The sequence below is a fragment of the Saimiri boliviensis genome, chromosome 14 (genome assembly GCF_048565385.1).
Source record: "Saimiri boliviensis isolate mSaiBol1 chromosome 14, mSaiBol1.pri, whole genome shotgun sequence".
Taxonomy (NCBI): domain Eukaryota; kingdom Metazoa; phylum Chordata; class Mammalia; order Primates; family Cebidae; genus Saimiri; species Saimiri boliviensis.
The window spans coordinates 59081944-59109702 of NC_133462.1; the positions used below are offsets into that span (position 1 = coordinate 59081944).

General features: G+C 54.1%; 1 protein-coding gene across 3 annotated transcripts; it reads left to right on the top strand.

Moving 5' to 3' along the window:
- Positions 1-27719, top strand: IKBKE (inhibitor of nuclear factor kappa B kinase subunit epsilon). Of its 3 annotated transcripts, XM_003930442.4 has the most exons (22): positions 7-649; positions 1100-1189; positions 3900-4018; positions 4717-4857; positions 5232-5361; positions 7200-7381; positions 7833-7993; positions 8887-8997; positions 9294-9473; positions 10081-10271; positions 11021-11085; positions 11171-11262; positions 11414-11500; positions 15822-15897; positions 16018-16130; positions 18379-18455; positions 21395-21434; positions 22230-22331; positions 23581-23677; positions 23819-23931; positions 24463-24534; positions 26930-27719. In XM_003930442.4, the coding sequence occupies exons 3-22, from the start codon at positions 3932-3934 to the stop codon at positions 26961-26963; spliced, it is 2151 nt and encodes a 716-aa protein (XP_003930491.2). In that variant the 5' UTR covers positions 7-649; positions 1100-1189; positions 3900-3931; the 3' UTR covers positions 26964-27719. The 3 variants fall into 3 exon arrangements, 2 of the variants coding, with proteins under 2 accessions (XP_003930491.2, XP_010339321.2); XM_010341019.3 differs by lacking the exon at positions 9294-9473; XR_012513523.1 differs by lacking the exons at positions 23819-23931; positions 24463-24534; positions 26930-27719 and having other exon boundaries at positions 1-649; positions 22230-23105; positions 23581-23626.
- The last annotated feature ends 40 nt before the right edge of the window (positions 27720-27759 follow it).

Sequence of the window (27759 nt, forward strand, 5' to 3'; positions counted from 1 at the left end):
CTGCAGTCCTCCTGGGAAGGTGAGTCAGATCCAGCTTCTAGGACTGGATCGGCATAGCTCCCAGACCTCCTTGGGGCTCCTGGGTGTGGAAGCGTGGACTTCCCAGGCAGCTTTCCACTTAGTTAACTTGCCCAACCTGCTCTGTGGACTCTGAGCAGAGCCCTGAACTTCCCTGCTCCAGCGAACTGTGGGAGATGCCAAAACAGCACCCAGCTGCCCACCGCAATTACCAGAAGGGCCCCAGTTCCTGGCGTCTCTGTGGCTCAGACGCTGGTCCTATCACCTACACTTGGGAACTCAGCGCATCCTCTTTCTCCTTTCTGCTGAGGTGGTGGCTGCACTGAGTTGCCTCTGTCTCTTTAAGAGAGAAAGAGAGAGCAAGAGACGGAAATCAGGAAGTATGAGAGAGCTGAGAGCCAGGACTCAGGGCTGAGCTTGGTTTTCCACCGCCACAGGGAGACAGGGAAGAAACCCACTAGTCCCAGCTCCTGCAGTGGCAGAGGTCATTACGACTGGCCCTGTCTGTGGGTCCTAGGGGCCCTTGGCCACCAGAAGGCTAAGAATACTGCCCATGAATGAGAGCAAGCCCTGAAAGCTCTGGGGGTGCCACCGAGTCCCACAAGCCTGCATCCCCTGCAGTGGAGATGGGGTGAGTGTGCAGCATGTGGAGGGGTCAGGGTGGAATGAGGAGGGCAGGCAAGGGGCAGCTGCAGGGCAGCTCAGCCGGACGCAGGGTTGTGGGCAGGTTGGCAGCAGTGCTCTCGTATAGAGGGTTGTGTGTGGCATAGAGGTGAGCCACCGTGGGCCAACCACAAGCCCTCCCTGGGCTCCGCTTACCAACACCCGAAGCCAGCGATCAGCTCCCAGCGCCTGTCTTCACCTTTCCCAGGATCCTTCTCCGTGGCCGGAGTCTCTGGAGTAGGAGATGCCGGGAAAGTCTCCCTGAACAGTTGGGGGATAGAGCTGGAAAACCCCAGCCCTGTGGGGGAAGTGATAAACAGGAAAGGGTTAAAGGGCTAGGGCCAGTGGCCTTTGATGGAGGCTGAGAAGCAGCTGCACTGAGGGGCGCCTCTCATCCGCCCTCCTCTTTCCGGTGTAGCTCTGCGCCTGGACGTGCCACAGACAGAAAATACAACACACGCTCGCCAGGAAGAGCCTTTGCCTGACTCAGGGCGGCTCAGAGTGTGGGGTAAGTGCATTTGGCCACGGCAGAGCCCTGAGGAGGGAGGGGAGGGGTGTGTGGGTCTGTGGCGGCTCACATGCTTCACTATCCACTGCTCATTCATCCAACCACGCGAAGAGGGCCACTGAGCCCTTCTGTGCACCAGGTGCACAGGGTGGTGCTGGGAGGATCCGCCGAGCGTGCAGAGTTGAGCCAGATGTGCCACAACCAGAGCTCGCAGGCACAGAACCCAGGGGCACGCCGCCTGTCTGGCACTCTGCCCTTTGCACCTCACTGCCTACTACCCCAGAGTCTTCAGCTGTTCCTCGCCCCAGTATCAGAGCCCTTGGCCTTGATTTCAGCGTGCTCTGCTCCAGCCCCAGCCCCCAGCCCTGCTGGCTGGCTCCAGCCTTGGAGGGGAAAACCTGACCCCCTCTTTCATGCTGAGCTATTGGAAGCCTCTTAGTACCTCATTTGCTTCTATGTAAGATACACTCCGACTTGGCCTGAAACTAGGAGTTGACGACCAATCTCTTCAAGGGGCCTCTGGATCTGTGAACTGACATTCTCAAGGATTTGCATTTTTTGAAAATTTGTTTCTTTTTTCTTGTTGATTTGCATTTTTAAAGAAGATTACACAGGCTGGGCGCGGTGGCTCACCCCTGTAATCCCAGCACTTTGGGAGGCTGAGGTGGGAAGATCACAAGGTCAGGAGATGGAGACCAGCCTGGCTAACATGGTGAAACCCTGTCTCTACTAAAAATACAAAAATTAGCCCGGTGTAGTGGCACATGCTTGTAATCCCAGCTACTCAGGAGGCTGAGGCAGGAGAATCACTTGAACCTGGGAGGCAGAGGTTGCAGCGAGGCAAAATCACACCACTGCACTCTAGATTGGGTGACAGAGAGACACTCTGACTCAAAAAAGAAAGGAAAAAAAAAGATTACACAAAGTAAAGATTCACAGTGAAGGAACGTAGGATTCCAGGCATGGCAACCCTCAGTTTGAGAACCCTTGTAGGTTGTTACAGGTCTACAGAATGTTAGAACAAGAAGACACCTTTTCTAGTCTAGCATTATTTAAAAGTACTTAAGTGGCTGGGCATGGTGGCTCACACCTGAAATCCCAGCACTTTTTTGGGGAGGCCAGTGTCAGCAGATTGCTTGAGCTCAGGAGTTCAAGACCAGCCTGGGCAACATGGCAAAAACCCATCTCATCTCTACAAAAAATACAAAAACCAGCCAGGTGTGGTGGCACATGCCTATGGTCCTAGCTACTGAGGAGGCTGAGCTGGGAGGATTGCTTGATCCCAGGGGGTGGAGGTTGCAGTGAGCCATGATTGCACCACTGCACTCCAGCCTGGGTGACATATTGAGAGACCTTATAGCAAAAAAAAAAAAAAAAAAAAAAAAAATGGAAGTATTTAAAGGATGGTGGCCTTTCTAATGCTTCTGTCCCCAGGTATCCCAAAAGGCCAACCCTGGCCTTATTTTTCAGAGAAATTGAGTGTAACTTCTGAGGCTACACTTTCTGGTACTAATTGCTGTAGGAGAATCAGGGTTTGGAGAAAAGAGGACAAAGATGGGAAGCAGAGTTGTAGGGGGTTCAGCCTCTCCCAATGGCCTAGTGATGAAGTTCCCTCCCTGATACTCTGCTCTTACACACACCCTCACACCCACACCTTCCTCTCCAACACACACGCACGCGCACACACACACACCCCTTCCTCCCCAATACACACACAGGCACACACACATGCACACACACACACGCTCACATACACGTATGCACACACACACATACTCCCCACACACACCTTCCTACCCCCAACACACACACACATGCACACTCATACATGCACACTCCCCACACACACCTTCCTACCCCCAACACACACACCCACACCTTCCTTCCTACCCCAACACACACACGCACACACACACACCCCTTCCTCCCTATGCCCAACACACACACACACACACACCCTCACACATACACACACACACACACCTTCCTAATCCCCAACACACGCACATGCACGCACACATGTAGGCGCACATGCACGCGCACGCACACACACTAACACACATGAACATGCACACACGAATACACACACACACACACACACACACACACAGACACACACTCTGAAGCAGCCCTGTCCCTCTTGGAGCAGCACTGGCCCTGCTGTCAGCTCACAGCAGCAGGAAGTGGTGGGCCTGGCAGGCAGGCCCCGTGGGGGCTGGGGGAGTGGTTCCAGGCTCATGTTGCAATCCTGGAGATTTGTGGTGGTATGAGAGATGCTGCCTGACCTGGGGCCCTTCCTCCTATACCGTTTCTGCTTTCTGGGACAATCGCAAGCCTGGATGCCAGAACTCCAGAAACCTCAGTGCTGGGGAGAGGTGACAAAGACAAGCGGTTTGTCTCTGCAGAATGACCTGCCTGGGGAGGGGCTCCGAGGGGACCTGGGGAGCCAGGACAGGCAGAAGACCAGGCCCCTTAGGTGGAACAAATGCAGCTGTGGGCTGAAGGCTCAGCAGGGGCTCGTTTGTGCTGTGTGTCCTTATAGGAAGTTACTTAACCTTTCTGTGCTTCACACATCCCCCTCTCCCTTGGGTGTGGAATGCCACATGGAGCCCTTCTTAGGGTGGTCTTGGGAGACAGTTACAGTCAGGCCACCTGTGGCCACCCCATGCCAGGAATGGAATCCGGGGCTCCCAGCATGCTCTTTTTCTAGGCGGAAGGTGACCAGCCAGCCCAGGGCAGGAAATGCAGAGCACCGCCAATTACCTGTGGCACACAGACGACCTGCTGGGGCAGGGGGCCACTGCCAGTGTGTACAAGGCCCGCAACAAGGTAGGGAGCAGCCCTGGCCAGGCCCTGCCCAGCCCAGCCTTGGCCCCCCACACCTCAGAAACTGGCCCAGTCAGCCCCCTGTGGGCCTCGGGGGCAGTGGGACAGGGACCTCTGGGCGTTGTGCAGCACACTTACACGGTGGGTTTGAGCAGAGGGATGGGGAGCTGCAAATGGCTCCCTAAGAGGATGCCTCTGTCAGGCACGAGTTGGGGGAAGAGAAAGATGCAGTCACAAGACACACATCTGAGGGAGGTAACAGCAAATGGGATCTAGGACTAGCAGAGGGGGAATTAAGCCTTGCTTGGATTTATCCTGTGGGAATATATGAGATGATATACACTCTGCCTTACTTAAGAGTGGGAGCCGGACACACCAGGTTCCAATCCCTTCCCTGCTGCTAGCTTCCCCAAGGAGTGCTAGCTGCCCTTGGTGATTGTCAATAGCAATTGTAATCATAACAAGCCGTCCCCTGCAGGAGGTCAGGGTGCCAGGCTCTCGTCACCTCCCAGTGCTGGACTGTCTACCCCTTGAGAGAAAGGAGGTGTGGGTGGGAGCTGCCCTCCAACCAGGCTCATCTCTGGGGTTGGGCTGGCCAGAGAGGCTGAATGGAGGCCCAGGAGAGGGTGGCTGCTGCCCTGCGGGAGTGGGACTTGCCCTAATCCCTTTGCTGTCTCCCACTGCTCCCTCCCCAATGGCAGAAATCTGGGGAGCTGGTTGCTGTGAAGGTCTTCAACACCGTCAGCTACCTGCGGCCCCGCGAGGTGCAGGTGAGGGAGTTTGAGGTCCTGCGGAAGCTGAACCACCAGAACATCGTCAAGCTCTTTGCGGTGGAAGAGACGGTGGGTCTGGTGCTTGGTCAGAGGATGGTCTTGTCCTTGACCCTTACGGTCTGAGGAGTGTCAGGCCACACAATAGCAGAGACTTGGTCCCATGCTCATCAGCAGGTCAGGCAGAGCAGGCAGACTGCAGAAGGAAGCAAAGGATGCAAGGGGCTGGAGGCAGTGCCCAGGAATGGAATGAGGGACAGAATCAGTACCTAAGCAGAGAGGGCTTCTTGGAAGAGATGACTGTGTATTCAGGTGTGTGGGATCACTATGAGGCCACAGAGGGCTGGAGACCTGAAGAATGGGGGCTTTGGGTTCCAGGCTGAGCCACTTCTTCTTAGTGAGTGGGCAGGAGAAGTCCTCCCGAGCCCCTCTCTGTCCCACCACAGGGAGGCGGCCGGCAGAAGGTGCTGGTGATGGAGTACTGCTCCAGTGGGAGCCTGCTGAGCGTGCTGGAGAGCCCCGAGAATGCCTTCGGGCTGCCGGAGGATGAGTTCCTGGTGGTGCTGCGTTGTGTGGGTGAGCCTCTCCCTTCCCTGCCTCCTCCCTAGACCAGCAACAGGCCTGGGACAGACGCTGATGGGCAGGACCCAGGCGCCTGCCTCCTGCTAATCATTTCATTTAAAATTGCAATGCAAAAATTCAACCTAAAAAAGAACACAGTGTTCATAGCAGCATTATTCACAATAGCCAAAAGGTGGAAATAGCCTGTGTTAAAAAAAACAAAACAAAACAAAACAAAAAAAAAAAAAAACGGCGGGAGGAACCTAAAACAGAATATTATTCAGTCTTCAGAGGAAAGAAATTCTGACACCTGCCGCAACATGGATGGACCTTGCTGACATTGGCTAAGTGAAAAAAGCCACACACAGAAGGACAAATCCTGTAGGATTCCGCTCATACATTCACAGAGACAGAAAGTACAATGGTGGTTGCCAGGGGTTGGGGGCAGAGAAGAATGGGGAGTCATTTGATGAGCACGGTTTCAATTCTGGAGAATGAGGCCAGGTGCAGTGGCTCATGCCTGTAGTCCCAGAACTCTCGGAGGCCAAGGTGGTCGGATCATTTGAAGTCGGGGTTTTGAGACCAGCCTGGCCAACGTGGTAAAACCTTGTCTCTACTAAAAAAATACAAAACTTGGCCGGGCGCGGTGGCTCAAGCCTGTAATCCCAGCACTTTGGGAGGCCGAGGCGGGTGGATCACGAGGTCAAGAGATCGAGACCATCCTGGTCAACATGGTGAAACCCCGTCTCTACCAAAAATACAAAAAATTAGCTGGGCATGGTAGCGCGTGCCTGTAATCCCAGCTACTCAGGAGGCTGAGGCAGGAGAATTGCCTGAACCCAGGAGGCGGAGGTTGCGGTGAGCCGAGATCGAGCCATTGCACTCCAGCCTGGGTAACAAGAGCGAAACTCCCTCTCATAAAAAAAATAAATAAAAATAAAAAATACAAAACTTAGCCAGGTGTGGTGGTGCATGCCTGTAGTCCTAGCTACTTGGTAAGCTGAGGCATAAGAATGGATTGAACCTGGGAGGCAGAGGTTGCAGTGAGCCGAGATCACGCCACTGCACTCCAGCCTAGGTGACAGAATGAGACTCTGTCTCAAAAAAAAAAAAAAAAAAAAAAAAGCCGGGCGCGGTGGCTCACACCTGTAATCCCAGCACTTTGGGAGGCCGAGGTGGGTGGATCACGAGGTCAAGAGATCGAGACCATCCTGGTCAACATGGTGAAACCCCGTCTCTACGAAAAATACAAAAAAATTAGCTGGGCATGGTGGCGTGTGCCTGTAATCCCAGCTACTCGGGAGGCTGAGGCAGGAGAATTGCCTGAACCCAGGAGGCGGAGGTTGCGGTGAGCCGAGATCACGCCATTGCACTCCAGCCTGGGTAACAAGAGCGAAACTCAGTCTCAAAAAAAATAAAAAAGAAAGTGGAGAACGAGAAAAGTTCTAAAATGGATGGTGCGATGGTCACACAGCAGCATAGCTGCGCTTAGCACCACCGAGCTGTACACTTAACATTGGTTGAAATGGGAAACTTGGTTATGCATATTTTACCACAATTAAATACATAATAAAAAGAGGTAATACAAAGAGAGGTGCCGCCCTTGGGGAGGCAGAGCCACCATCCCTCTCGGTTTCCTAGAGAATCCAGATGGCACCTCCATGCCCTAGTGTCCTTGGAATGCCCTCCTCAGCCCCATGCCCATCTTTGCCCTTCTGCTTGTCCCACGGCTCCGTCAGCCCACGGGACCTCCTGTCTCTCTAAACGAAAGGACAGCCTTCCCACCAAGATGAGCCTCAGACACTAGACTGTCCCCGGCCAGAGCCAGCTAGTGGCCCCCCGTCTGTCCCCAGTGGCCGGCATGAACCACCTGCGGGAGAACGGCATCGTGCATCGTGACATCAAGCCTGGGAACATCATGCGGCTCATGGGGGAGGAGGGGCAGAGCATCTACAAGCTGACCGACTTCGGGGCCGCCCGGGAGCTGGACGACGATGAGAAGTTCGTCTCGGTCTATGGGACTGAGGAGTACCTGGTGGGTGAGCTGCTGGGGACGTGCTGCCCCACGCTGAGGGCTCCCTTTGCCTTGTGAACCCCTCAGAGCCCCCATGTGAGGGCCTGGCCACCTCCTGCTTCCGACAGGGTTATGTCTCTCCCCTGTGCCCCAAACAGAAGGACGCATTCTGTTCTGTACGATGGAAAAGGTGAGGCTGCAGCCTGGCCAGCCCGCCCGGCCTTGTGCAGTTAACTCCTTGCCGGACACTGGGGAGGATGGGGCGTGCGGGTCTCCACCTTCCCCAGGGCACAGGGTGGGCCGATGGAAACGCTCTGGGTAGGGTCGAACGCAACACCTGTTTTTCAGATGACAAAGGAGAGGGATTTGAACAGTTCTGTTTTCGCCTGCACGTGGTGGAAGGAGGTGGGACGGGTCTCAGGCCCTTGTCAGCCCTCCCCCTCCGTGACCGTGTTCTGGTTCTCTCTGGCAGCACCCGGACATGTATGAGCGGGCGGTGCTTCGAAAGCCCCAGCAAAAAGCGTTCGGGGTGACTGTGGATCTCTGGAGCATTGGCGTGACCCTGTACCATGCAGCCACCGGCAGCCTGCCCTTCATCCCCTTTGGCGGGCCACGTCGAAACAAGGAGATCATGTAAGTCAGCCGCGGGGCAGGGAAGGGGGCGGACAGGCGGTCACCTGGCCCTTCCCCACCGGTCCCGGCTGTGTCTCCTGGCCCCTCACAGTCCACAGCCCTCCTCTGGTCCATCCCCGCCCAGGCTCTTCATAGATCTTTTTTTTTGTTAATTGAATCAAACAATCAGCTGAGCTCTGCCCAGGCTGATGGGAGCCTGCCACTGCTGCCCATCTTAGCTCAGTGCTTTGCTGCCATCCTCTGCTCACTGACTGCCCTCCTCTTCTCAACTGAGGCTCGAAAAGCGGCTTGCCCAAGGTGGCAGTGCCTGTCAGGGCTAAAGGGGGCCGCTGCCTGTTCCCAGGTCCAAGGTCTCTCCACGGTTTCCTGCTGTCTGACAGGGAAGTAGCCAGTGGCTGGAGGCAGTAGCGGCTCCCTCTGAGCACACCGCCCAGGGCAGAGGTGTCAGCTGGCGTAGCAGGAACGTTGCTGCACCCGCACTTAGCCCAGGGGTCCCGCTGTGTGGAACCTATCTCAGGCCTGCGAAAGGGGAAGACCAGTGTGGACGGGGGCTGTCAGGGAAGGCTGGACTCTTGGAGGGAGAGAACGAGGAGGGGATACTGGGTCCACACACAGCTTGGGCAAAGGTGTGGAGGCTGGCCAGGTTGGGGGAAGAGGCGGGGGAGAGGCAGTGGACAGGGCACAGGTGTCTCTACCTGAAGCAAAGGGCTCTGGGATGAATGCCGAGGCAAGGCGCTGTCATAGCTGAGAGCCAGGCGGCTCATGCTCCATCTCTCAGGCTACCTTGGGGTGGCTGGGTGACTCAAACCTGTGCTCCCTGCCCTTTGTGCTGAGTGTGTCATGCCTGGCAGTGTGACGGCTGGGATCCTGCTGACCCAGTCTTGCTCCCCCAGGTACCGGATCACCACAGAGAAGCCGGCCGGGGCCATTGCTGGTACTCAGAGGCGGGAGAACGGTCCCCTGGAGTGGAGCTACACCCTCCCTATCACCTGCCAGCTGTCACTGTGAGTGGGACCCTACTGGGTGGGTGATGCTGGAGTCTGGGCTGAGTATCACTTCTCTCTGCTGAGTCAGGACTTCTGAGGCCTGTTCCAGCAGGTTCCAGGCATGCCGTGGGCTTGGGTACAGCACCTTCCCATCTGGATGCTGGAGCGAGTTCTTCCAGCTCTTCCCCAACCCACCTTGCCCCACCGCCTTGGCCCTAGCTCTTCAGGACATTCTCTTAGAATGCCCCATTGCCTGCTTATGGAGGACAAGTCTGGGCCTGACCCCTGACAGTCTCCATGTCCTGGGAGGGCAGGGGGCTGCAGAGCCAGCTGGTACCCATCCTGGCCAACATCCTGGAGGTGGAGCAGGCCAAGTGCTGGGGCTTCGACCAGTTCTTTGCGGAGACCAGTGACATCCTGCAGCGAGTTGTCGTCCATGTCTTCTCCCTGTCCCAGGCAGTCCTGCACCACATCTATATCCATGCCCACAACACGTAAGCAGGGGCAAGGGAGGGAAGCGGTGAGCCTTCTCTTCCCCAGCAGCAGTGCATGTCCCAAGCAGCATCTCCCAAAGTACGTTCTGAGGTGTGTGTACTTAGGAACACCTCTGGGTCCAAACGTAGTCTGGAAAAAGACAAGTTCTACAAAGTGAAAGCTAAACAGGTGTTCTTGCACGTACTTCAGAGAGTCAGTACCTTCTCTAATGCTAATGCGCATTACACATCTGAGAAGTGTGTGCGTGGCGTATGTTGGCCAGGCATTTCCTAAATGTACTGCTCATAGAACCCCTGATTCCTGAAGAATTTCATGGAACTAGGTAAATTTTAGTGGCAGTGTGACAGGAAGAGGCGCAGAGCCAGAGGCTGGGTATTGGGACTCCTGGGACCTGTTTCGATGCTGTCTCCATCCACTATAAGATGAGAGTTCACAACCTCTCCCCTTGGTCTCTCCACCCTTAATGAGTGAGAAAACCACCCCCATCCCTCCATCTGCAAAACAGCCCTGTCTATGGGCAACACTTAGCTGGGCCTTAGGCTACCCTGGCCCCTCGTCCTGCCTGCTGACACCACCTGCTCTCTGCTCCCCCACCACTGTGTCTAGGATAGCCATTTTCCAGGAGGCTGTGCATAAGCAGACCAGCGTGGCCCCCCGGCACCAGGAGTACCTCTTTGAGGGTCACCTCTGTGTCCTCGAGCCCAGCATCTCAGCACAGCACATTGCCCACACGACAGCAAGCAGCCCTCTGACCCTCTTCAGCACAGCCATCCCCAAGGGGCTGGCCTTCAGGGACCGTGAGTAGAGCCACCTGGGCTGATCTTCCTCCTCCCATCATTTTCCTCCGAGAGACAGGGGTATGCAATCCAGGGCATGGGTCACTTTTCCTTGTGGGTGTTTCTTTAGGGCTACAGGGAGCAGGAGGCAGATGTGGGTTCTAATTAATTCTGCAGATGCCTCTGAGATGCCACGTGACATGGGCTGGTGGCTTGAGCTCCCTGGGGCTTCCCAGCATCCTCAGAGCTGTGGAAATAACTCCAGTGGAAACAGGGAGATCTGGATTTAATACAGTTTCTGTAATCTCTGATTTGTGGGGAAGCCTTAGGCAGTTTGTGTTGTAAGAAGCCCAAGTCTGAGCTCCCGGAAAGAAGGGAAGGGGGTCAGGGGTCCAGAGCTTTGGACTTTCCCTAAATTCTCTTAAAAGTGCCATTTCTTCTCATTTGAAGAATGCCAATTTTACCCTCCTTCTCTGAGGCTAGGAAGAGGTATTAACCTCAAAACCTGTGGCAAAGAGGGTGATTTCGTCCATTTTCAGCCCGTGGACATGAGGATGTAGTTCTCAAAAGTGGCCACAAGGTGGCAGTGAGGGATCACAGCCTTAAGTGTGGTTGAGGCTTGCAAGGTTGGGGGCTCAGGGTGAGTTGCGAAGCCTGGGGTGGGAGATGGGCAGTGAGGGGTGAGTGTGAGCTGGAAATAATGAAAGATGGGCTCTGAGTCCACACAGTACCATAGAGGCAGGTCCCTCAGACAGGGTCTTTGTTTGCAGCTGCTCTGGACGTCCCCAAGTTCGTCCCCAAAGTGGACCTGCAGGCGGATTACAACACCGCCAAGGTGAGGGGCAGCCCCTAGGTGGCAGGGAGGAGCGTGGCCCAGGGGCAGGAGGTGTGGGACCTGGCCCTGTGCACCTTTGTTTTAGGGCGTGCTGGGCGCCGGCTACCAGGCCCTGCGGCTGGCGCGGGCCCTGCTGGACGGGCAGGAGCTGATGTTGCAGGGGCTGCACCGGGTCTTGTGAGTACCATGAGGGCCGGGCACAGAGCGGGAGGTGGCAGGAGGAGGCGGCTGGCAGGAGGGGAGGCGGGCACCCTGGGACTCTGTCTGCATGCACGGTGCTCTGAGTCCCCTGATCAAAGCAGCTCTGACTCAGTCTCCCCTTGGACAGGGAGGTGCTCCAGGCCACATGCAGGCGGACTCTGGAGGTGGCGAGGACATCCCTCCTCTTCCTTAGCAGCAGCCTGGGCACTGAGAGGTGGGTGTCTGGCCCGGGCCAGCCGGGACCTCTCAACGCTGCTCTGTCTGCTCCTCACTCTGGGTACTTCCAACAATGCACCTCTCCTCCCCAACCCAGAGATCCTGCCTTCCCTGGCCCACTAGAATACAGGGCACTTCCACCCTATCCCTTCTCCCCACTCACCAAATAACAGCAATGGCTCCCCCCAAACCCAGTCCCTCACCTGCAGGAAAAGGGGCCCCTGGGGGCACAGACTCTCCAGGTATCAAGGTGGCTGCCCTTTCCCAGGAAGGGGCTTGTATCTTGCCAAGTCCTTGAATGATTTAGAATAATCCCGCTATGCCAAGTGCCAGCAGAACTCCAGGGGAAGGACTCACACCCACGCACAGTCCCTGCATGTAACCGGGAATGGAGACCCAGTGTTCTCCCGTCCCATCTCCTGCTTCCTCTGAGTCTTCCACTTGCCCTTGCCTTCCTTGGGTTCCCTGCCCCAATCCTTGGAACCCCACTCCCTCCACTCCAGGGAGGACGGGTTGGAAAAGGAGAGAGAGTGGGGAAGAGGAAGCCAAGTGCAAGCATCTGGAGACGGGGAATGTGGGAAGACTTCATTGGCCAGAGCATGGCTGAGAAGTGGGCATAGCACCCCAAATCCTGGAATGCATGAGGCCCTGGTATGGCTGAGGCGGGTGAGGGGTGGGAGCTCTGCAGCCTAGAGATGCCAATGGTGGCAGGAGTCTTTGGGGACAGAGGATCAGAGCCTGCTCATATGCCTGAAGGCCCCCATCCTCCCGCCATCCCCCAGCCCTTGTGCTCAGGGAGCTCCAGGGAGTTTCCCAGCTGTGCATTGACTCATGCAGCCCCACGCACCTCCTGCTTGGCAGCAGCAATGCAGATGATAGGGCAGCTTGGAGGCGGAGGAGCAGGGAGGGGGAAACGGAGGGCCTCCAGGTGACAGGGATGGAGTCTCCATCCGGGCTGAGCTCCCGTCAAACGGTGACAGAGAGTGGGGTGCAGTCAGCAGAACTGCAAGTGACTCACCTTTGAGCAGGGCTCTGTCCAGGGCACAGAGGGGGTTCCAGGTTAGATGTGGCATCGTGTCATACAGAGAGGCCCATGCTTCCTTGGAGCAGCTAGCCCTTCCTGGACATGTGAGGGCCGATGGGACTGTTGGGGAAGGGGAGGCTAGAGATCGATAGAGGCAACACGGAGGCCTTCCCGAATGATGAGGTTTTAAGGCCAGAAGGAAGGAGAAGGAGACTTCCTCAGGCAGGAAGGTCTGTGCAGAGACAGAGAAGATGAGGGCTCTGTTCATGGGGGAAGGAGAGCGTGCTGGGGAGGCTTACTGAAGCCACAGTCATGATGGCAGATATCCCAGAGTGAAGTCAGAGGGGACAGAGGTGGGGTAAGGAGGGGAGGGAAGAATGCATAGGGGCCCTGGAGGGGTCCAGCTAGAGGCAGGTTGGACCCCAATAAAACAAACAATAGGGAGGCATTGTGGACTCGATCTGGAAAGATGTGTTTGAGAAAGCTTTCTGGGTGTCTGTCTGCCCACTTGCCCAGGATGGACATGCATGGGGCAGGTGGAGGGGCGTGCTGGCCTGGGTCTGGCGTCCTGGCATTTGCTGGCTACTGTTCCCCTGTGCTGGCTCTGCAGCCTCCTCCAAAGTGGCCTCCATGATGTGTCTGGAGAGCTCGGGTCAGGCAAGTGGCTGCTTTGAAGCCAATTTCAGCCTCCTGTCAAGGAGGAGGATGGGAAGCAAAAAGAGTTGAGAGCAGGCGAGCCAGAGGGCATGTGCAGCCTCTTCTCTTCGTATGGGTGTGACTCCGGCCTGTTGTTACCTTCCCCTACCTGGGTCTCTGTGTCTTCATTTTCAAAATCAGAGGGTTGGATGATCTCGGAGGCCTCCCAGCTCCCACATGTTGCAATCCTATTCTTGCCGGGACATCCTCGGACCTGTAGATTCTCCTAAGGTCTGAAGACACTAGCTCCGCCCCCAGTGGGATCAGGGATTTCCATGATCTGAATGTCACATGGGAGGAGGCAGCACCTTTGCCCCACCTGGTGACTCGCCTCTGCCTCCGTGTGCTCCTCCTGCCTCAGGCTCCCCAGGACAGCTCCCTTGGCAGAGCAACTTCTGCCTTTGTCCCAAAACTCCCTGGCCCTCCTTGGCAGCTGCTGCCATGTGGAGGCACTGCTCAGGCAGCCAGGACTGGCTTCGGGGATCCAAGGCTTTCCCCAGCCCCACTGCCAGGCAAGACTTTCTCTCTGAGGTCCCTTTTGATCCCTGTGAACACCTTATTAGGTCACAGGAAGGAAATTTGCCTCCTCGTTTTATAGATGAAGAGCCTGAGGCCTGGCGAGCTAAAGGACTAATCCAAGATCATGCAGATAGCAGGTGTGGCTGCCATCGCTAGGACTTGACCCAGGTCTCTTGACTCCCTGTGCAGATAGGCTGGGTCAGCCTCACCCTCTTCTGCTGTCAAGTATCCCATGCCAGCTGGGCACGGTGGCTCATGCCTGTAATCCCAGCACTTTGGGAGGCTGAGGTGGGCGGATCATGAGGTCAAGAGATCGAGACCATCCTAAGTTGGTGAAACCCCATCTCTACTAAAAAAATACAAAGACTAGCCAGGCATAGTGACACATGCCTGTAGTCCCAGCTGCTCAGGAGGCTGAAGCAGGAGAATCACTTGAACCCGAGAGATGGAGGTTGCAGTAAGCTGAGTTTGTGCCATTGCACTCCAGCCTGGTGACAGAGCAAGACTCCATCTCAAAAAAAAAAAAAAAAAAAAAAAAAATTCCTGTTCCTTAAATCCATCTGTGCACTCAGTAACACCTTCAGCATCCGTGCACTGCGGAACTACTGTGTGCTGAGCAAGCGGCTGGAGACGCAGGAGGAGCAAGGGCAGCACCCCGTCTTCAAGGAGCCTGCAGCTCATTCCTGATTCTCTCCTCACCCAGCCCCTTTCCTCCCCTGCTCCTCCATTCCTGAGCCAAAACACACAGTATGCTTGTAAAGCATCGTGAGTGTTAGTAAAAGAGTGTATGCTAACGGTAGAAAGTTAGAAAACAGATAAGCAAAGACAAGAAAATTAAAATCCCGTATCCTATGACCCAGCGATAGGTTATCACACCTTAGGAGTATACCTCCTATGAGTAATCAATAACCAGCATAAAATTATAGTGTATCTGCTGTTTATAGCCTGTTTCGGGATCATATCCACTGTCCCACCTTCTGGCCTCATCCAGAGCTTCCCCTTGAAGTTGTTTGTCTTGTTCCTCTTTATCAACATTTTCTGGAAACAGGGAGGTTTAAAAAAATTTTTTAGTAGCTTATTTTCTTTCTTTTCTTTTTTTTCAAGACAGGGTCTCTATGTTGACCAGACTGGTCTTGAACACCTGGTGTCAAGTGATCCTCCCACCTCGGCCTTCCAAAGTGCTGGGATTACAGGCATGAGCCACCATGCCCATGCTTTTGTTTTTTACTTTTTAAAAATTTTATTATTATTTATGTAGAGACAGGATCTCATTATGTTGCCCAGGCTGATCTCAAACTCCTGGCCTCAAGCAATCCTCCCACTTCTGCCTCCCAAAGTGCTGGGATTATAGGTGTGAACCACTGTGCCAGGCCTAAACTGGGAGGGCACAGGCTAGATGGGTTCCAGCCAAATGTTTTTTGCGAGAATACATTCCAGATGATGCCAGGTACTGTATATTTACATAACCATTGGCTGGTGGCGGCCTGAGTCCTCCAGTGTACAGTTGTATTTTCCCTGTAGAAGAAAGAAGCAGAGTGCTGTGGCCTTGTCACCGTGCAGATGGCCACCCCTTTGTCATTCATCATTGCTAGTAACGCTGTGCCCTAGGGGACAGTTTCAGTGGGCTGCAGGATGTTAATGCTCTCACCTCTGACACATCATTGCCTAGTAGTCTACCAAAGATATCTTTTCCCTCATCAGAAAGCTATTGGTTATCAAGAAATACAGTTTCTACTGGACAGAAACTTAATTCTTTTCCTTTAGTTACAAATTTTCCTGGTAAGGATATCATTAATAGCAGCCTTGCATCACGGGCCCATGAATTTTCGTAGACTCAAGGTGTTAAAATCTGCCTCAACCTTTATTCTTTGCAATGCTCAACGATGTCACAACTTTGGGTTAGTGGGGCCCTCTTCAGGACGGTGCCTCTGTCCCAAACACAAAACTCCCCAGAGACTCGGAGAGCCAGCAAGGCTGTCCTGCAGATGCTGTGCCCAGCAGGTGCCCACAGAGCTCGCTGCCTCCCACCTTGGCTGTTCCTAAGCCCCCAAATGTGGCTTTTCTCCTTGCTTCTCTCAAGGTTCAGCAGCGTGCCTGGAACACCTGAGATCCAGGAACTGAAGGCGGCCGCAGAACTGAGGTCCAGGCTGCGGACTGTGAGTGAGGCTGGAGGGCAAGGGCTTAACAGGATCAGAGCTGGGGCCTGTGGTCCAGCCAGCCTGCCCATTAGTGCCCAGGCTGAAGACTCCATGGGGGTCTGCTTTTTTGCCCCACAGCTAGCTGAGGTCCTCTCCAGATGCTCCCAAAATATCATGGAGACCCAAGAGAGCCTGAGCAGCCTGCGCCGGGAGCTGGTCAAGAGCCGGGATCAGGTACATGAGGAAAGAAGGTCTGTGGGATTTTCCTTCTTTGTGGGGCGGGAGTGTGGGAGTGCGCAGCTTGAAAGGTCCAGTAGCCTTTGGCCTTTACAGACATCAGCTGGCATTCTTTCTCTTGGCAAGAGTGCAAGGGCATGGGGGCATGGAGGGAGATCCTGCAATGAACCTCCCCACCACCGCCACCGCCCCAGACAGCAGCCAGGAGAAAAGGATCTGGGTAGCAGGTGCAACAATTCTGAATGAAAGAAGGGTTAACTCCCTTTCCCTGTGTCGGTCCCTTGGATAGGTCCTCTCATGTACAGCATCTTGCTGAATTCTGAAAACAACAATAATGCTATGATAATGCCCTTTTATAAAATCAGCTGTTTTTGTTTTATTCTTTGAGATGGAAGCTTGCTGTCGCCCAGGCTGGAGTGCAGTGGCGCGATCTCAGCTCAGTGCCATCTCTGCCTCCCGGGTTCAAGTAATTCTGTGCCTCAACCTCCCGAGTAGCTGGAATTACAGGTGTGCACCACCATGCCTGGGTAATTCTTTTTCTTTTTTTTTCTTTCTTTCTTTTTTTTTTTTTTTAAGTAGAGACGGTGTTTCACCATGTTGGCCAGGCTGGTCTTGAACTCCTGACCTCATGATCTGCCCGCCTCGGCCTCCCAAAGTGCTGGGATTACAGGCATGAGCCACCACACTCAGCTGCTAAAGCCCTTTTTATAGAAGAGGAAGCTGAGTCAGTGAGGTTAACTTACCTGAGTCACAGCCAGTAAAAGACAAGTGACAGAGATGGCTTCAGGTCATTTCTGTCCACCTCCAAAGCTCATGTTCTTGGCCTACACCAGTCAGGGATTCACAACCTTTAAAGCGCCACTCTCCCTTTTAACAGACACAAAAAGCCCCACCCACCCCCAGCTGACCGTGTGGAGCCGCTCATTCCCTTGCCCCCTCTGACCAGGGAGAGGGTGGTGCCCAGAGCGGACCTCCTCCCATTCTCTTCCGTGCCTGCTGTAATCTGGGCCTATCTGCAGCCATCACCCCATTCCCTCAATTCTAAATTCAAACAGCTCTGAACACCACAGGAGTTTTCTTAACTGTTTTGGTCATAAAACCTGACCTGAACCGAATGAGGCTTTTTGTAGACTTTATGCCACTTAGGGTGAATGTTCTTGTGGTTCTTTGGAGACGGGGATGTGTTTGATTAGAAGCTGATGCCCTGCTCAGGGTTTTCCACAAATACACTGTGTGAGTACCAGATTGCCTTTCTGATATCAGAAGAGAATTCTGAATTTGGAGCTCATTTGGCCCCAAGCCTTTTGGATGAAGGCCGTGGATCCGAGGCCCTGTCCTTTCGGATGAAGGCCGAGGATTCGAGGCCCCGTCCCAGCTACCTCGTCTTCCACCCGCATGTTCCTGGCGGGGCAGGCTCCTTCAGCTGGCAGAGCCCTGGAACAAGCCTGTGGTCTGTTCAGAGTCCAGCTCCAGAAATAGCAGAGATGGGGTCACTTGGAGGTGCTGCAGGGAGGAAGTAGAGCCACGTAGGTCTGCGGGGAGGAAAAACTTTCCCCACACACCACACTCCTGACTTCTCAAAGTGTTTGTATCCAGCCTGAAAAGGGGAAGGAAGAAATAATAATGAGCTTCAACCCCAGACGGAGAAGATCCTTGGGAGATCATCCCCCCCGTCCCCTGCCTCCGAGCAGGACCAAGCCTGTTGATTCATTCTTGTTTTCAACAAGGATTATTGATTCATTATTTATGCTAAGTTTCTGCTGTGTGCCAGCCATTGGGTAAACCAAGAAGCTATCCTCTTCTGCTTTTTCCAGATGACCAGAGAGAGATTTCAGCTCCTCTCCATCCCCAGCTGTCACGGCCAGACGCGCTCTTAGGTTTCAGGGGCCTAGGCTCCTTCCCAGGGCCTAGTGTCACAGCTTCTCGTGCAGAAAAGGCCGCATGCCTGTTGCCTATGCTACTTGGCTTCCTGTCTCTCTTATCTCTTGCTTAACTCATGCTGTGAGTGCATGCGTGTGAGAGGGAGGGAAACTAAGCCATGAGAATGAGAGATGGCCGGCTGACGGCAAGGAGGTCTCAAATAAACCTGGAGACAAAACAGTCGCCGGCACTCCCAGATTGATCCCTGACCATTGTGGCAGTGAGACTCCTCCTGCAGGGAGACAGCTCCTCCCCTATTCAACTGCCACCCCTCCCCTCCCTCCGTCTTTGCTCTGTGCTGTTAGATTCTTCCAACACCTGCTTTCCGTCCCCTGCCTACAGCATCCAGCAGATTCAGTGCTGTTTGGACAAGATGAACCTCATCTACAAACAGTTCAAGAAGTCTAGGATGAGGCCAGGTGAGCCTGAGAGGGCAGGATGTCCCTACTCTCTCCTGTGCCTCCCTTCTTTCTTCCTTTTCTCTGGTTACTCATTGCTATTCCAGCTGGTGTTGCCGGAGGCCCGCTAAGTGGATGGTTCTGCTCAGCTGGTCCAGGGCAGGGCCCTTGTCTGCAAGCTGCCTGCAGGCCAGTGGGGGATGTGAAACCTTTACACACCTGCCTGGTGCCACGTGAGAGGCTTGGATCACAGGAGTGGGGGATGCAGTGGGCTGGGGCCCGGGTGCTCTAGAAGAGGTTACCCTGGAAAGAGATCCCTCACGTTGGCAGGGCACTTGAAAGTATAGAGTGTCCTTAACCATGGTGTCCTTGGGAAAAGGGGGTAATCAGGAGAAGTACCGTTTTGAGTCACAGGGCCAGGGATTTTGGCGGCATGATCCCTTCATTCTCACAAGGACACTGTGGCAGGGGCTTGGGGGTGAGAAGCTGCTTTGCCAAAGCGACTGACATTGTGGGGTAGTGCAAGGGTGGAACCCAGGAAGGGCTGGTGAGGGGGACCGGAGCGAGCCTGTGGAGGCCCCAGTTGACTCTCAGGTTGAAGAACAAACGCACCAGGAACCAAACCCCACTCTTCCCTCCCAGGCCCCAATCATTTCCTAATCCGTAGACTGAAGGTCTTGGGCTTGATTGCCAAATTCTCTTCTCTCCTTGGGATTACCTAAAAACCACTGTCCACTAGAAATAGAATGCCAGCCACACAGGTAATTCTAAGGCTTCTAGTAGCCAATTTTTAAAAAGTAGAAAGAAACAAATGGAACTAATTTTAATGTGTTATTCAACCCAATATATCCAGTGTCATTTTAGCATGTAACCAATATAAACAAGATCACTAAAGAAATACTTTGTGTTCTTTTTGTTTGGTGTCTTCAAAATCCCATGTGTATATATACACATAAATACATCAATTATTTCTTTAGCAATCTGTTCATAATGATTACATGCTAATATATATATATTTGAGACAGGGCCCTTCTCTGTCACCCAGGCTGGAATACAATGGCGTGATCACTACTGCTCACTGTCACCTCAACCTCTTAGGCTCAAGCCACCCTTCCACCTCAGCCTCCTGACTAGCTGGGACTACAGGATGCTTTCCCATTGCTTTCTTTTATTTTTTACTTTATTTATGTTTTTTAGACAGAATCTCACTCTTGTCGCCCAGGCTGGAGTACAATGGCGCGATCCCGGCTCACCACAACCTCTGCCTCCAGGGTTTAAGCGATTCTCCAGCCTCAGCTTCCCAGGTAGCTGGGATTACAGGCATGCACCACCTTGCCTGGCTAATTTTGTATTTGTAGTAGAGATAGGGTTTCTCCATGTTGGTCAGGCTGGTCTTGAACTCCTAACCTCAGGTGATTTGCCTGCCTCAGCCTCCCAAAGTGCTGGGATTACAGGAGTGAACCACCACATCCAGCCTGCTTTATTGTTTTATATTTCTTTTTGGCAAAAATTTAGTTTCCCCATAGAGATGTGTTATAAACGTGTGTGTGTGTGTGTGAATACACATACACACACACACACACATATATATACATATACATATACATATATACATGAGGCCAGGTGTAGTGGCTCATGCCTGAAATCCCAGCACATTGGAAAGCTGAAGCTGGAGGACCACTTGGGCCTAGAAATTCAAGACCAGCCTGGGCAACATAGCAATACCCTGTCTCTACAAAAAATAAACAAAACTAGCTGGACGTGGGCATGTGACCGTAGTCCCTTGGGAGGCTGAGGTGGGAGGATCACCTGAGCCTGGGAGCTGGGAGTTTGAGGCTGCAGTGAGCTGAGATGGCTCCACGGCAGGACTCCAGCCAGGGCAACAGAGCCAGCCCCTGTCTCGAACAACAACAACGACACCTCTAGGCATCGTTACCCTCCCCATTTTATAGATGAGAAAACCAAGACACAGAAGGTTAAGTAGCCCAAGTCATCTAGGTCCTACTGCTTTTAACCGTCCCGTTTACGGCCTCAAAGGAGTTTTCCTTCTATTGGTCTTTCAGAGTCCTTTATTAAAATTAAAAGTGAACCCCTAACTGTTAAGACCCTGTGTGTTGAAAGATACCATCTTTTAAAATGCCTAGTGGTCTTCAGGGCACTGCCTCGCTTGAGCCTCACGGGACTCCCAGGTGGTACCCGTGACGGTTGAGGAGACAGGCTCAGCCAGGTGAAATCACTCACCTAGCGCCACCTGCCAACAGGAGGAAGGGTTGAGGTTTGTCCCAGGCCTCTCGGACTGCACACATGCTCTCAGCTGGCCGGGTACAGGGCCCAGGAGGGGGCTTCTGCCATTAGGGGAGTGGGATGGGGAGGCTCACAAACTGAACCAGCATCATTTCATCTCGGGGCTGCTGCCACGCTGGAGGCTCATTCCTGCAAAGACCAGGAGGGGGCAGCATCTCTCTAGTTCATGAGCCTAAGGGCCCTTCAGGACGCAGCCCAGGCCATGCAAACCTCAGCGTTTCTGGCTAAAGCGGCTGGGCAGAGGGGTAGGTAAAAGGTGGCGGTGGCCTGGTTTCTCTAGGTCGTTGCAGGCAGAGACCATGAGTATTCAGGGATGGGACCACCTGCTGGCATCAGTCACTCTGGGAGGGCGCTGGATAAGGGGCTATGACTGACCAAGCCCCCTAAGCAGCCCCCACCTCCCCACCCTGCCCTGCCCTGCAGGCTGCCTTCCCCGGGGGCCCTCACACAATTTCCCCACAGCTTCTTGAGGTCTGGGCCTCGTCCTAATCAGCAACTTGGGTGCTGGCTTTCCTCTTCTGCCCTTCCTAGCTCCGCTGGGCCGTGAGTTCCCCTGAAGCAGCCTGGGCTGTCCGTCTTTGTAACTCTTTCCAGGCCCTTGCAGCACTCTGTTTCATTGACTGAATAGGTGACACCCATCCTGTCTGTTTCCTCAGGGCTCAGCTACAACGAGGAGCAGATTCACAAGCTGGATAAGTGAGTGGCCTGTCTGCTGGCAGGCAGTGGGCAGGAGGGTGGGTGCCCGCAGGGCAGAGCAATCCTCAAGGCCAGAGGAGAGGTGGTGAAGGGCCCTGAGCTCAGGCTGCAGCTGAGCAGAGTTCGGGCTAACAGGTTATCTGGGGCGGCAGAGTAGTGTACATAGCTTAGTCGGAGGGAGGCATCTCAGATACAATCTTGATGTAACTGGATTTACTTCTGGTATGCACGAGGCTGTTTGCAGGGGTTTTTTCTCTAATTGTACTGATTGACCACTTACCACTTCCTGCTTCCGACCTCTGCCTGAACCTTCCCCGAGCCTCCCCCTGCTCCTCTGTCTCCCATGCTTCCCGGACACTCTCATGTCCAGGAGGCCCTCCCTGATTTAATGGTTATCTGGGAACTCACTCCCCCAGTTCTGTAAGTACGCTGATCTCTCTCTCTCTCTCTCTCGCTCACACTCTCTCACTCTCACTCACACACACACCCCTACATTCTTTCCATGGCTGCCTCACCTTCCTCTTGTTTCCTGAGGACTAAGCTTGAGCACGTGTGTGTTTCTTGAGGATCCGCTGTGTGTCTCCCATGTGTCCTTGCTGATGTGGGCTTTGCTGGCCACCTCAGCCTTCACAATCCAAGTGTGTGACCATCCTTCCTCCTTTCCCGGAGACATGGCCCTGTTGTGGATGCAGGGCTGGGCACTTATGACGAGGTGGTGACAGAGACCGAGGGATGGTGGGCTTGTGCACAGGTGGTTCTGGCGGCACATCTCTACCTTGGTCCCTGTTGTTCTAGGGTGAATTTCAGTCATTTAGCCAAAAGGCTCCTGCAGGTGTTCCAGGAGGAATGCGTGCAGAAGTATCAAGCGTCCCTAGTCACGCACGGCAAGAGGATGAGGTAACAGCTCCTCCTGAGCTCATGGAGCCCAGGGCCTGGCCTGGCACTTTGAAACTTCAGAGGACTCATGGTTTTGTGGGACCCTAAGGGAGCGGGAGGAGTGAGTGAATGGGTGTGAGCAGATGAGTGGTTTTGTGTCGCTGGGTGGACCAGGCAGTTGGCTGGGAGATTTCTATACCTTACCTTTAATCCCACAAAATCTGCCCTATGCAGGAGATATCATCACCCTATTTCCTAGATGAGGAAACTGAGGCTCTGAGAACAGGCCTCTCCCGCACTATCACACGGCTAGTAAGCGGCAGACCCAAGATTCATATGTGGCTCTGTCTGCCTCTACAATGTGATTCCTCAGGGCTTTTGAGGGTAAAATCAAATCAAATCTGGATTCTTTCCACCGTCCACCTCGTTGTGTTGAGTCATCTCTTCAGGAGAACACAAGTCCCCCAGGATAAGGACAGTGGCAGTGACCCTTACATAGAACCCTCTGTCACACTGTCCCCTTCAGGAGTTTTGGGTTCTGCCTGCTCACATCAGGCCCACCCTCCGTGATTTGCCTGTGTGACATCGCCCCTCCTGAGAAGAGAGGACAGTTCCCCACGTGCTGCCACGTTCCGAGGCCTGCAGGACCTCAGCTTGTTATGCGGCTGAGACCTGGCACTCACCCGCCCTCATATGAGAACACTGATGCCTGCCTCTCCTACTCCAACCCACCACAAATCCTGGTGTCGTTGCTCTGGAGTGGGCTTGGAGATCGGGGTTTTACAGCTCCTCCAGGTGACTCTCATGTGTGGCCAGGGCTGAGTTCCAACCCCTGGTTGAACAGCTCTGGGCCTTGGGAAAAATGTTCCCGCTCCTTCCCTCCACTTAGAGACAGAAGAGAATTCACACTGGAAATGAGAGCGTGGGCACTTCTCCACACAGAGAGCCCTGGTGTGGGCTGCCTCTCTACAGCCTGACTGGTGCCACGCTCACCAGAGCTGGCGTGTGTCACCCAGCCCCAGCCACACGCATGATATTGGTGCTCCCCACTGTGGCCCTCAAGGGCCCCTCCTGGCCTCAGGCAGACGTGTGCATCTGCATTATTGCAGTGGGGTGGGCAAGCGTGGAGGGCACAGCTGGCAGGGCAGAGGCAGCGAGGGAGGCAAATACCCGGGACCCACCTGTGTCCATATGTGGACCCGACATCCTAGGCGAGCCCTGGGAGTGGGCTGAGTCCTGCTGTGATTCTAAGTCTCTGTCTGCTCTCTAGGGTGGTGCATGAGACCAGGAACCACCTGCGCCTGGTCGGCTGTTCTGTGGCCGCCTGTAACACAGAAGCCCAGGGGGTCCAGGAGAGTCTCAGCAAGGTGGGCACGGCAGAATTCCAGGTGCTCTGGGGATGCAGGCTGAGGCGCTTGTTACCCACGTCTTCCGCTCCTTGGCACTCCCCTACCCAGCCACACAAAATGTGGCCACTGCTTGCTGACCACAGCATGGCTTCCCTGCAGATCCTGGAAGAGCTATCTCAGCAGCTCCTTCAGGACCGAGCGAAGGGAGCTCTGACCTCCTCACCTCCTGTATCTCCTCATCCCAGCCCTACACCAAACGACCTGCTTCTCCAGTAAGTGCTGGGGAGAAAGGGGGTGTGTATCTGTGTGGAAGGGGGTTTCTGGGAGCATGCTGAGGTTAGAGCCTGAGGAATTTTGCCTCATGCCAGGCCTAGGAGGCAAGAATAAAGAGACTGGCCGGGTGTGGTGGCTCACACCTGTAATCCCAGCACTTTGGGAGGCCAAGGTGGGCGGATCAGCTTGAGGCTAGAAGTTTGAGACCAACCTGGCAAACGTGATGAAACCCATCTCTACAACAAATACAAAAAATTAGCTGGGTATGGTGGGGCACGTCTATAATCTCAGCTACTCGGGAGGCTGAGGCAAGAGAATTGCTTGAACTTGAGAGGCGGAGGTTGCAGTGAGCCGAGATCACACCACTGCACTCCAGCCTGGGCGAGGGCGCAAGACTCCATCCCAAATAAACAAACAAGAATAAAGAGGCTGCTTCGGTAGGGCTGCAGAGCAGGGTGGGCCTCCCAGGAAAGGGGTCCAGGCAGGGCGACCTCCAGCCTCAGCCGCTTCCCCTGCCTCTGCCTTGGCAGCATGCAAGAGCTCTGCGAGGGGATGAAGCTGCTGGCGTCTGACCTCCTGGACAACAACCGTGTCATCGAACGGTAAGGAGCTTTCACCTTGGTGCGGCAGCGCTGGGTCTTCAAGCTAAACTTGCCTGGGGGTGGAGAGTCCCCAAGCCTGCCCATGCTGGTGTGATGGCGCATGTCCATTTTCCAAGCAGCCCTATTGAAGCGTAGGCTTTGTTCCCAAGTGAGCTGACATCCTCAGGAGGTGTAGGGTTCACTTCAAGGTTTTTTTTTTTTTTTTTTTTTTGAGGTGGAGTTTCGCTCTTGTTACCCAGGCTGGAGTGCAGTGGCGCGATCTCGGCTCACCGCTACCTCTGCCTCCTGGGTTCAGGCAATTCTCCTGCCTCAGCCTCCTGAGCAGCTGGGATTACAGGCATGCACCACCGTGCCCAGCTGATTTTTTTGTATTTTTAGTAGAGACGGGGTTTCACCATGTTGACCAGGATGGTCTCGATCTCTTGACCTCGTGATCCACCCGCCTCGGCCTCCCAAAGTGCTGGGATTACAGGCTTTTGAGCCACCGCGCCCGGCCTCACTTCGAAGTTTTAAAGTGTGAGTCCCCATGCTGTCGGGGAGCTGGGGGCCTTGGAGGCATGGCGTTTGTCCCTATGTCCAGCTCTGTACTCCATATGGACTCTGTGTCCAAGCTTCCCCAGACTGTCTCCTTGAACCACAGCCATCATCAGGGTCGGTGCTGTTTTCATCCCCACGTCCTACCCCAGGAAGCCACAGCACACACAGCTTGGGTAGGATGACCAAGGCCGGTGTTTCTCTGGCCTTGTGGGGCTCCCATCCCTCCTGCCAATGCTCATGGGCCAGCCCCAGCTGCAGGATCATCTGATTCGACTCCCCTCCTTGAGGTGCTGAGGGGTCGTGAGAGGTTGGTGCGGGAACACAGCAGGGCTCAGACTCTGGGATTTTGCATACCAGTAAAAGTTATAAAAGAAAATTGGAGGCCAGGTGCAGTGGCCCATGCCTGTAATCCCAGCACTTTGGGAGGCTGAGGTGAGTGGATCATGAGGTCAGGAGTTTGAGACCAGCCTGACCAACATGGTGAAACCCCATCTCTACTAAAAATACAACAATTAGCTGGGTGTGGTGGCACGTGCCTGTAATCCCAGCTACTCAGGAGGCTGAGGCAGGAGAATCACTTGAAACCAGGAGGCAGAGGTTGATCACTCCACTGCACTGCAGCCTGGGCGACAGAGTGAGACTCCATCTCAAAAAAAAAAAAAAAAGAAAGAAAGAAAAGACAGAAAAAGAAAACTGGAAAACCACGGAGTTACTAGCTGTTTACATAACCAAGTAGGCACATTTGAAGTGAAAAAAAGCCCTGCCATCTAGTAACCCCACTTTTTAAAGTTCATTTTACCACCCAAGAGATAATCTCAGGATAAAGAAAGGTCCTTGCTTGCCCTGAAGGCCAGCAGCCCTGTTTACAGACATGTACACACGTGCACGCATCTCCCACTCCCCCTGTCATCCTCGTGTCTGTCATTTTCCTCTCTGGGAACCAAGGGCAAGGTAGAGTCAGCAGAGACCCCTGCAGGATTTCAATCCTGACTCTGTGTCTTACCAACTACATGACCCTGGGAGATGTGTTCCACTCCGAGCTTCAGTTCCCTCCCCTGTGAGACAGGCGTAGTGATTTTTACCTCATGGTGTTGACATAGGGATTGAATAAAATGAGATATGCAAGGTGCTTGTAGCGGGGTGCGGAGGGAAAGATTCACTAAATGTTACTTCTTCCCCAGGGGCCACTCTAATCTGAGACACTAGCAGTGGGGCCAGGTGGTAGAGAAACCAGGAGCAGAGTTTGTGATCTGTCCCGAGTTTCAGAGGGTCCTTGGGTAAGGGAGACAGCTCCTCCCTGTCCTGTTCCAGCAAGAGAACTTATCCTCTTAAACACCCATAAAGAGGACATTTGAAAGCTTCTTGGAAAGATTTTCCAAAACAGCCCTCTTGGTCAGGAAGTTCTAATTTTAGTGCCAACATAAATTGTTCTTGCTGTGATATGTAATCTATTTACAGATAGCTCAAAACTTTATTTTACTGAATTTTCCCTTTCTTATTCGAAGCTGTAGCCAAAGAGCCAAATGAACCAGTTGAAACTCCTTTCCCCTCCTCCTAAACCTTGGCTGGACATTGGAATCACCAAGGGACCTTTTAAAAGTACAGACGCCTGGGCTTGCCCCAGAGACTCTTGTGTACAGCTTGGGGTTAGGATTTTTATAAGCTTTCCAAGTGATTCTAATCTACAGTCAGAGGTGAGAGCCAGTGGGTTCTTGGCAGGGAGTGAGGGTGCTACAAGGGGAAAGCTGAGGACTTGAATGTTCAGTGCTCTTGAAAGCTAATTGTGCTGGGCCCTGGAGTGTGGTCTGCGGGCTTCTCCAGCAGGTGGGCACTGCTAGCCTGTACCTTTTCCTTGCAGGCTAAGTAGAGTCCCAGCAGCTTCTGATGTCTGAGCTCCATGGGGCGCGTGAGGCATCCTGAAGCATTAGAATGACTTGAACACTGCTCTCCGGCACCGTGAGACCAACCCAGGACAAGATCCCGTCCCATCACATCAGCCTACCTCCCTCCTGGCTGCTGGCCGGGATGTTGCCAGCATTACCTTCCACTGCCTTTCTCCCTGCGAAGCGGCACAGCTGAGATTGGGCACCAGGCCACCTCTGTTAGGACCCATAGGAAAGCGTGGCAGCCACTGCCTGGGCTGACCTTTCCATCTTATCCAGGCGCAGGTATCGCTCTTCCGTGCCCCTGGCTGGGCCATGGGGAGAAGAGGCTCCCATATGCCCTCCCACTCCCTCTGGTTTGCAGAGCTTCACTCCCTAGCCAGCAGGAGAGGAGGCCTCCTGGGGATTCCCCAGGGTACTAGGTCAGGCGACCTCATCACAATCTTCCTTCCTCTTCAAGCTTTTCATGTTGAACACAGCAGTCTCTGCTCCCCTGTGATTTCCAGGGGTCACCCTTCGCAGCCTCAGGCAACATAGAGCCTCCTGTTCTTTCTAGGCTTGGTCTGATGGAGCCTGAAGTTGAGAAAATAGGTGGCCAGGGACAGTGCCAGTGCCATGGGGCCCCCCTTTCCCTCTCCGTCACTCCCTGAGGCTCTGGCTGGTCCTGGGACATGCAGCCAGCCAGTGGCAACAGGCCCGTGAGTCCAGGCAGATCCCAGGCCTGCACCTTCAAGAAGTGGAATAAATGTGGCCTTCATTTCTGTTCCTGGTGGCTGTCCCTGGGGTGTGTCTGCAAGTCGGGGAA

Excerpts from the sequence above, each read along its gene's own strand:
- IKBKE (XM_003930442.4), top strand. The coding sequence starts at position 3,932 with ATGCAGAGCACCGCCAATTACCTGTGGCACACAGACGACCTGCTGGGG. Across the intron at positions 4,858-5,231 it reads TCTTTGCGGTGGAAGAGACG|GGAGGCGGCCGGCAGAAGGT; the intron begins GTGGGTCTGGTG and ends GTCCCACCACAG. Across the intron at positions 8,998-9,293 it reads ATCACCTGCCAGCTGTCACT|GGGGCTGCAGAGCCAGCTGG; the intron begins GTGAGTGGGACC and ends CTGGGAGGGCAG.